General features: G+C 45.3%; 1 protein-coding gene and 1 pseudogene across 1 annotated transcript in view; both read left to right on the top strand.

Moving 5' to 3' along the window:
* ZNF143 (zinc finger protein 143) overlaps positions 1–853 on the top strand; it is a 62,992-nt gene extending 62,139 nt beyond the window's left edge. The window contains exon 15 of the mRNA XM_012654182.1: positions 323–853. Within this exon, the coding sequence (XP_012509636.1) occupies positions 323–406 (84 nt within the window). The 3' untranslated portion in view covers positions 407–853. The remainder of the gene's footprint in view (positions 1–322) is intronic.
* A 6,926-nt stretch (positions 854–7,779) lies between these two features.
* On the top strand, positions 7,780–8,317 carry LOC105818372 (annotated as a pseudogene).
* The last annotated feature ends 1,916 nt before the right edge of the window (positions 8,318–10,233 follow it).

Genomic DNA, 10,233 nt, shown 5'->3' with positions numbered 1-10,233 from the left:
GGGAGGCTGAGGCAGGAGGATTGCTTGAGCCCAGGAGTTTGAGGTTGCTGTGAGCTAGGCTAACGCCACAGCACTCACTCTAGCCAGGGCAACAGAGTGAGACTCTGTCTCAAAAAAAAAAAATCCTAAGTAAAAACTGCATAATTCTCCCCTGCAGGAATTTGTTTTTGTGTTCTTAACAATTGGGTTAGCAGTAGTATGTTAACAAGCCCCAGTGTCAGAATTACAGAGAGTTTTACTCCTGACATATAGCATTTCTTTGGCATTATCTTGACTGTGGCTTTTGAATTGTTAGCGTTTGATGTGTGTTTCCCTGTTTCAGCTTGGAGAACAGCCATCTCTGGAAGAAGCCATCAGAATAGCATCTAGGATCCAACAAGGAGAAACGCCAGGGTTGGATGATTAATCCTTAGAACGGTGGAGCAGTAAAGCAGAAGGAGCCTTTCGTCTCTGGCAGCAGAAATCCATGAAGCCCGGGCCCAGGAAGATTAGAAGTTTTCCATTCCTGTTACACTGTACACATTTTTATGCAAGAGTGGAGAACATTTTATTCTTGACACTTTTGTGTATATAATTCTTGGAATAGATTCCCAAACTGATTAATTGTGTACAAGGAAGTATGAAATTAGGGCAATACAGTAAATTTTCATGTTACTCTTATCAGATTGCAAACTCCTAGAGTCTACATGAAAGACTAGTGAAGTCTTATGCAGTCTTATGATGGATTTTTAACTTACTGTGAAAAAAAAATAAAGGCTGTATCTAAAATGTCAAAGGTTCTATATGTCAAACAATCATAATTCCAAAAGCCATCATGGATAATAAAGGATGTAAAGCCTTCAGATATTTCCCCCAGTTAGCAGAGTGTCTGCAGTTTTTGTTCTACCATATACTTGTCCATTTTTATTTGTATCTCATGGTTTGAAGATTGTTCCTTTATGGTTTCCCATCCCTGCTAAATACCAACTCTTCAAGCTGAAATGCTAATTGTATTAGCATTACATTGGATTATGTATAAAATTACAAAGTTTGGTTATTTAAAATTAAAAAGTTAAATCCAGTGTTTTGGTTTTGTTAAAGATTTCACTTAGTGTTCAGTTTTTTGTTACTGGTTTTTAAAAAATAATGAATTATCAAAGTTTAACCACAGGCTAGTACCCGGGATAACAGTGTTGTTATTGGAAATGGCTTTGCTCTGAAAATTAAGTTAGTGGGTTGGTGTAAATTATTTATTTTTGCTTATGTGATTTTGTTTTAAAGCTTATTTACCCTAAAGTTTATTATTAATTTTGAATACAGCAATTTTTAAAATGTTACCTTTATATTTGTTTTATTAAATTGGTGGTGGAGGGAGGAAATGTTGCAGAAAATACCAAAAAGTAATAGATTATATCGCAGTACACGTATTGAGAACATGTTGGGTTTTTTTGTTTTGTTTTTTGTTTTTTTTTTTTTTAGAGTCAGAGTCTCACTCTGTTGCCCCAGCTAGAGTGCAGTGGCGTCACTGCAACCTCCAACTCCTGGGCTCAAGCAATCCTCCCGCCTTGGCCTCCCAGAGAGCTAGGATTACAGGCGTGAGCCACCGCGCCCAGCCTGAGAGTATGTTGTATATCAAGCACAAAAATAAGTATTTTTCCATATATTTTTATATATTCACAACAATTTGTGATATTTGTGGGATTTACTGCCCCTATTTTGTACATGAGGAAACTGAGCGTCCAGAGAGGCCAATTATCTTACCCAGGCCTTCCAGCTATGGAAAGGCACAGCAAAGACTTTGAGAACCCAGACTTTCCGACTCCAGATCCAGTGTATTTTTTCACCACACCGCAGTTACCTCCTCAAATGATAATTTGTGGCAGAGATTATCAAGATGAACTGTGGTGATTTCTGATTGCCTAATGACCTGAGCAGTTGAAAAACCATTTTCTAATGTTGAAAATTCAGCATACCGTCCACCAAGATAAAAAAAAAAAGATGGGCTGTTCCTCAGCAATCTCTCCTGTACTGTTGTTCACTGAGCTTTGTTTGGCAGAGAGCTGAAATACGGCTGTTTTTCATTTCAAGCTTTACAGTAGAAAGGGGGGAATGTTGTGCTGTTTTATTTAATATGTTATCTTTGGTCAGGTTCTTTGAGCTCTTGCTAAAAAGGGTCATGACTGAACCATCTGAAATGGGAAACCCTTCAGGATTGGTTGTTTTTCCTTCAAAACTACACACACACACACACACACACACACACTAGAAAAAGCCCTAGTCACCCACAGATCCAGTCTTCATTCTTTTGTTTTTGTTTTTGTTTTTTGAGACAAAGTCTCACTCTGTTGCTCGGGCTAGAGTGCCGTGGCGTCAGCCTAACTCACAGCAACCTCAAACTCCTGGGCTCAAGTGATCCTTCTGCCTCAGCCTCCCAAGTAGGTGGGACCCCAGGCATGCGCCACCATGCCCGGCTAATTTTTTTTTGTATATATTTTTAGTTGTCTGGCTAATTTCTTTGTATTTTTAGTAGAGACGGGGTCTCACTCTTGGTGAGACTTGTCTCGAACTCCTGACCTCAAGCAATCCTCCTGCCTTGGCCTCCCGGAGTGCTTGGATTACAGGCGTGAGCCACCATGCCCGGCCCCAGACTTCATTCTTGACAGAGACATTTAGACACACACACAACTCCCACCTGAGGCCTACTGTGGCTCAGGAAGGGGCAGGCAGGGTGGGATGAAGAGCAGAAAGACCAGAATCATGGAAACCACAGGGTGGTCCCAGCCTCCTGGTGCCAGTCCTGGCTGCTGATAGGAAGCTTCTCCCCACTGGGCCCAGCCAGGCTGCTGTGCTTCCAAGGACCAAAATCCAAGCTGTCAGCCTCCCTTGGCCCCTTACAGCCAACTTTGCTGAGGTTCCAGGGCATTTCTCCCCACTCCCAGCTCCTCTGGCAGTTGGATTCGGCAGTGCTAAGATGGACTGTTCTGGTGTGCCTGAAAATGCCTTCCTACTGGCACCCAGAGAAAAGGGCATAGGGGCACTGCTGTTTGTCCCCGTCCTGCCTTCCTGGAAGTGGGACCTCAGGAGCCTGGCAAGGTGGTCTATTTCCATCGAGGGGAGACTCCAGCTGAGGTGCTGATGGTTGCCAGTAAAGCTGCTGTGGGGTCTGATCACAGGGCAGGATACGGAAGGGAGTCCTCCAAAGTTGAAAAATCCCAAAAAGACACTTGAAAGCAGAGTCCCCTGTAGCAAACGGAGCCAGTTGGCCTATAACCCTGTGCAATATGATCCAGACAGTGCACTGGATCACTCTGCTCTGCCCGACACAACTCGAGGCCACTGCAAAGTACGTTGCCTACAGTCTGCACTCCTGGTAAGAACTTAGGAACTAGACTAGAGTAAGAAGGGACGTGGCTTCTCTAATCCCCTACATGTAGCAGCTGCCCAGAGGGCCAGATCTTTCCTTCCCTCATGCCTACCCCCAGGCCTTCAGGGACAAACTAACTGTGGACAGTCTCCAAGCAGTGAGCAGGGCTGAAGTTGACTGGATTCCATTTATCAGCCCAAGGAATTTATGGTCCGGTATCTCCTGGCTCAGATAAGATTGCAGACCAGTCAACTATCACAGACCCCACAGTGAGCAGGCAGTGGGAAGTGCCAAGGAAAGGGGCAGAGCTGAAGTCTGGTACCAAGGAGGGAGAAGGAGCATGTGGGAAGTAGAGAAAGGCTGCCCCAGCCTCCTCCATGACAAGCACTTTCTATACTTAGGTTTCCTTTGGGATTGGGGAATCTTTCAAGGATTTCTCCAGCCAAGTTCCCTCTTTTGCCTGAAGAACATGGCTGGCTTCGTGGGCCTGTAACCAGTACAGTTTAAACAAGACCCTATACTCAGAAGGGTCCTGCACTTGAGGTTTAATGCTCTGTGGTTGCAGTCTTGAAATTCTTTTGTTTTTTTTTTTTTGAGACAGTCTCACTCTTTTTCCCCCGGGCTAGAGTGCCGTGGTGTCATCCTAGCTCACAGCAACCTCCAACTCCTGGGCTCAAGCGATCCTCCTGCCTCAGCCTCCCGAGTAGCTGGGACTACAGGCATGCGCCACCATGCCCGGCTAATTTTTTCTATATATTTTTAGTTGTCCGATTAATTTCTTTCTATTTTTAGTAGAGACGGGGTCTCGCTCTTGCTCAGGCTGGTTTCGAACTCCTGAGCTCAAATAATCCGCCTGCCTCGGCCTCCCAGAGAGCTAGGATTACAGGCGTGAGCCACCACGCCCGGCTGAGTCTTGAAATTCTTAATAAATCTATCTTTAAATGTGTATGTTGTAAGTGAAGGCCCATGCGGGCTGGAGCTTGGAGCCTGGGCTTACACAAAGTCCCACCCCTGCTGCCTCCCTGGAAGGGCTCTCTCACCCCCATTCTCCCACCTGGCCTCCCCCTTCTTGCCCTCACCCTGCAACTGATGCTACCCTCTGCCCTTGGCAGGGGCCTGGTGCCAATGCAGGGAGGGTCAGTGTCCAGTGCATGCACCCTCTGGAGTAGGCCATGGTGGTGGCCATCCCCACCCTAGGCTGGCAGCGCCACAATGCTCCTGGTGGGTGGCCAGCCTTAGCTGAGACTCGACTGGGGTGAGCCTCTTGCCCACCCCTTTACCAAGAGTGTCACAGCTCTGAGTTTTAAAGACACTAGGAGTGGCCCATTTGCTGTGGGCGGGGGTAGCAGACCTGTGGAAAGGGGAGACACCTAGCAGGGAGGAGGAACTGGCAGCTGGCAGGTGCTATGCCCTGGAGCACTCTCAACAGGCCCTGCACCTGGGGGAATGCCTTCTTCCTCCCTCCAACTGTACTGAGTCTGGCTTGTATTTGTCTCTGCTAGCCAGCGTGAGATACCCTCCTGAGACAAGCCACACAATACAAATTGTGTAATTTCAGTGATTCCAAAAGTGAGTTAAATACTCTGATATTTGCATTTAAAATTGAAATTGCTGCCTGGAGTGGTGGCTCATGTCTGTAATCCCAGCACTTTGGGAGGCTGAGGCAGGAGGATCACTTGAGACTAGGAGTTCAAGACCAGCCTGGGCAACATAGTGAGACCTTGTTTCTGCAAAAAATCTTTTTTAAAAAATTAGCCAAATGTGGTGGCACACGCCTGTAGTCCTAGCTACTTGGAAGGCTTGGGAGGATTGTGTGCGCCCAAGAGTTCAAGGCTGCAGTGAGCTATAATCATGTCACTGCATACCAGCCTAGGTGACAGAGTGAAACCCTGTCTCAAATAAATATAAAAATAAATCAATAAACTTGGCATTGCATGTAATATAAAAATGAACAGTAAAATTCATGCTAAAATTTTAAATATGTAATTTTTCTTTATTTAGAACATTGAATAGCAAATAAAAGGCACCATGACAAATCATGGGAGAGACGGCAAAAAAAAGAAAAACTTACATCTCCACTTTTTTGTGTGTATAGTAAAATATACATAACATAAAACTTATCATTTTACCCATTTTTGAGTGTACAGTTCAGTGGCATTAAGTGCAGTCAGCCCTCTGTATCCGTGAGCTCCACATCTGTGGATTCAACCAAACACAAATGAAAAATATTCGGGAAAAAAATTCTGCAAATTTCTAAAAAGAAAAACTTGAATTTTTGGCGCACCAAGTACTACATTGAATCTACAAGAACGAGGTGATATGTAGGCATTGTACTGGGTATTATAAGTAATCTAGAGATCACTTAAAGTACACAGGGGGATGTGCATAGGTTATATGCAAATACTACACCATTGTATATCAGGGACTTGAGCATCCGTGGATTTTGGTATCCTCGGGGAGCCCTGGACCCAATTCCCCACGGATACCAAGGGGTGACTGTCTATTCACCTTGTTGTGCAACCATCACCACCATCCATCTCCAGAACTTTTTCATCATCCCAAACTGAAACCCGGCTGGGCATGGTGGCTCACGCCTATAATACTAGCACTCTGGGAGGCTGAGCTGGGTGGATCGTTCGAGCTCAGGAGTTCGAGACCAGTCTGAGCAAGGGCGAGACTCCGTCTCTACTAAAAAAAAAGAAAAAGAAAAAAGAAAGAAATTAGCCAAACTGAAACTCTATGCCCATTAAACAATGACTCTGCGTTCCCCCTAACCCTAACCCCTGGCAACCACCATTCTATTTTCTGTCTCTATGAATTTGACTATTCTAGGCACCTCATATTATATAATATTTGTCTTTTTGTGTCTGACTTCATGCATACCTTTAAAAGCACCCTTTTCCTGCTTTTTGGCCACCAGGCCCAGTATTTTCATTTTGTACTGAGCCCCACAGATTATGTCGCCTGCCCTGCTGAGAAATGTGCTTCTGTTAGCACTTCTCTTGTTGCTGCAGATGTGGGACTTGTGTTTGGTGAATATATTATCTGTCTCTCCTGTTAGACTATGGGCTCCCTTAGGACAACTGGGAATTTAAACTTCCCTGTAACTCCTGGAGGCCTCGCAGAGTAGCAGGTCACCTCTAGCTGTTCCCTCCGGCTCTAAACTCATCTGGCTTGAGATGTACAGAGAGACTCCTCAATTCTCCATGCAGTAGTTTCATTTTGCTTCCAGAGCGTGGCTAAAATTGAAGGACAGAAAGTCATGCTGAGAGTGAAGAATGCTCAAAATTCAGGATAATTGTATGAATAGTTAAAATGAAAATTGTCTGGCAAAAGCTTTTTCTGCTCACTTGTCTGTATTCAGATGAAAGAAAATAAGATTCCAGCTCTGATGTCAGTCCCAAATTTCTTCCTAGTTTGCCTCACCTTGCAAGGGTTTCCCTGGGATGCACAGGACACAGCATCCAAAAGCTGTCCATAAGCCTAAACCCCTTCACTAATCTGCCTCCAAAGCCCCCCAGCCTAAGAAAGGGATGTGCAAAACAGCTGTAATCTAGGTTGCAGCCTCAGGCCCAGTACCCTCCAAACAAATTCTGCAATACCTAAGGGAAAAGCAAAGAGTATAATCTCTGCTGCCCTGGGCAGGGAGGTTGGCTTATCTTTTTAGATAGGAAACCTTTACTCCAAGGCAGTGACAAGGCTTTTGTGCTGTTGAGGGCCATGGGAGAGAAGTAGGTCCCATTTGGGAGCAGCTCCAACACTTGCCAGATATTTGAGTCAGATAAAACTGATCAGGCAGGTTTCCCCACTGCCTTAGGGCTTTTCCAACATCCTGAAATGGCTTCATGTCCTTTTTGTTTGTTTGCTTTGACAAAGAGTCTTGCTCTGTGCCTGGGCTAGAGTGCAGTGGCATCATCATAGCTCACTGCAACCTCAAGTGATCCTCCTACCTCAGCTTCCCAAGTAGCTGGGACTACAGGTGCCACGCCCAGCTAATTTTTCTATTTTTTGTAGAGATGGGGGTCTCGCTCTTGCTCAGGCTGGTCTTGAACTCCTGGCCTTGAGTGATCCTCTGCCTCGTCCTCCCAGAGTGCTAGGATTACAGGTGTGAGCCACCGTGCCCAGCCCTTTCATGTCCTTTTAACCAGAAAAGCAGGAGCAACAGAAAAATGGACCACTTTTTTCTGCAAAGCTGGGCTTCACTGTTGGGAAGTTGGTGGAACCTTGTGGGTATTTCAAAGCCAAAAATAAAGGAACTGGGGGTAGGGCCATTGGCCGGGTTGCTTCAGTGAGGGCCACCCAGCTTGTTGTGTCCCTGGGCGCCACTCCCCAGGCTGGGCTGACACGACGCCCCAGTAGCACGGCACCTTTTCCCCTCAGCTTTGGGGGCATTGCTCTGAGCAGTGTCAACCTTTATACCAGCAAGCTGGCACACTATGGGGAAAAAACAAAACAAGAAGAAAGTAGAGGAGGTGTAGAAGAGGAGTATGTGGTGGAAAACGTTCTCGACCGTCGAGCAGTAAAGGGCAAAGCGGAGTGGCTAAAGTGGAAGGGTTTCTCGGATGAGGACAACACCTGGGAGCCATAGGAGAACCTGCATTTCCCGACCTCATTGCCGAGTCTCTGCAGTCACAGAAGACAGCACATGAGACAGATGAATCACAGGGAGGCCCGCGCAAAGCTGATCCTGACTCTGGAGATAAGGGAGAGGAGAGCAAACCAAAGAAAGAAGCGTCGGAAAAGCCAGGAAGCTTTGCTCGGGGTTTGCAGCCGGAGCGGAGTATTGGAGCAGTAGACTCCGGCGGGAAGTTTGTGTTCCTGACGGAATGGAAAAACTCTGATGAGGCTGACCTGGTCCCTGCCAAGCAAGCCAATGTCGAGTGCCCACAGGTCGTCACATCCTTCTATGAGGAAAGGCTGACGTAGCACTGCTACCCGTTGGAGGAGGATGACAAAAATGATGACAAGAATTAACTCTCCCGAGTGCCAGTCCCTGTCACATCTGACTGTGGGTTTCAAGAGGGGAAACACCATAGAGGTGGCTTGAGAAGATGTCCTTTGAAGAGCCAGTATAGTTTCTGTGCCTGGCAGCAGCCCAAAGTGCTGTAAAGCCTTTCAGGTTGCGTGGTTTGCACACCCCGCCCAGTGGAGGGGAAGGGGGATAAGTGTTTCAAGGCAACCGATTCTGCGCTTTGCTGAGAAAAGCAAAGGGCCTTCTAGGAAGGACAAAACTTGCAGAACTGGGTGTGTGGAGAGCAAAGCGATACTGTACGTCTTCAAAGAGCATCTCCACAACCCACAGCCTTCTTCCCAGTAGTGTTAACCCTGCGTTTTTACAGCATAGCATGTGTGTAGTTTTTGGCTATTACTGGTGTGTTATTTATGGGTGGGAGGGATGGGGCGGGAAAGAAGGGAGATGAATAGGATTGTTTTGGTTAAAACTTTGGAGCCCAATTGAGGAAATGGTGAAATAACGGAAAGAACAGACAACTAATGACTTGCTTCTATGTCGATAATATTTTACCTTTTCAAAAAATGTCACTGGCACCATAAATGAGGACTGTGAGAGACTGTTTAAAAGCTGTGAATGCCTGAAACCTACAAGCCAAGGTGTTCCCTGCCTGAGCTTAATGCTGTTCCCCACAAAGCACTAAGCCAGCTTGTAAGTCACCAAATCTGCCATTTTGGAGATGGAAACTGACTGAGGAGGGAAGGCCTCCTATTGGAGAGTATACATGGGTGATCATTCTGTCTTAGAGGTGCTAATTCCTGAAATTAAATAAGATGACCCTTTCTTTTCCAGTTATGAAGTTATAAACATTAATATCAGCTTGTTCACCCAAGCCACTGGCTGAGGTGTTGGGGGAGAGGGTGGTACAGGAGATGGGAGAGGAGGGAAGAGAAGAGCCCATGCTCTTAGGGAGGAGAACTCTTGGAGCCTCCCTGTTTTTGTTATGTTTTGTTTTTGAACTTTGAACTTTAAAAACCGTTGGTGGCAGGGTTCAGTCACTGACAGCACAAGTTTCATTGAATCAGTTGAAGAGTTGAATGATTTCAAAAGCCCTGATCTCAGGACAAGATTAAATTTTCATACTGGGGCAATGGTTCACTGTAAAACACAACAAACAAAAAACATTTTTTAAAAAGTTCTAGGCCAGGCACGGTGGCTCACACCTGTAATCCTAGCATCCTGGGAGGCCCAGGCAGGAGGATCGCATGAGGTCAGGAGTTCGAGACCAGCCTGAGCAAGAGCGAGACCCCTGTCACTATAAAAAAAAAAAAAAAAAAAGTCCTAAGAATTAAATGATACCTGAAATGCTCTGTCTTGAATCACAAGATCCATCAGTTCTTGACATCATCTAGACTTGCAACTACAGCTACACTATAAAATCTTTTTAGGCATGTGTTAGATTTCTGTGAAAACTTTGTTTAAATGTAAACTTCATACCTCACTGTCACTGAGTTTTTGTCTTAATAAACTATAGATTTATTTTAAAAAAATAATAAAGGAACTAGTTAATGAATGAAAGACGCAATAGTGGGCCCTGGGGTCAACCACCAGCGGCAGGAGCGATGGAGGTTCCGCGAGAAACCTACAGTCACATCACTTGCTTCACCACTTCCTTCTGGAACAAATGAGCCAGCTGTGCCTTGACCAGGACAGTATTTTCTCCAAGACTGCAGGAGGGCATCATGGCCCACTCCACAGGTGAATTTTATGGTATATACATTGACCTCAATAAAGCTGTTAAAAAAAAGAAATAGAAATCTTTTTTAAGAAGTATGATTCATCCAGACAATGGAGTGCTATGCAGGCTTTAAAAAGGATGAAGCAGTTCTGTATGCATTAATATGAAACAATCTCCAATAAATATTAAGTGAAAAAGAAG

This window comes from Propithecus coquereli, unplaced genomic scaffold (genome assembly GCF_000956105.1).
Source record: "Propithecus coquereli isolate 6110/MARCELLA unplaced genomic scaffold, Pcoq_1.0 Scaffold44, whole genome shotgun sequence".
NCBI classification, from domain to species: Eukaryota; Metazoa; Chordata; class Mammalia; order Primates; family Indriidae; genus Propithecus; species Propithecus coquereli.
This window is presented reverse-complemented; position numbering and strand designations above follow the sequence as displayed.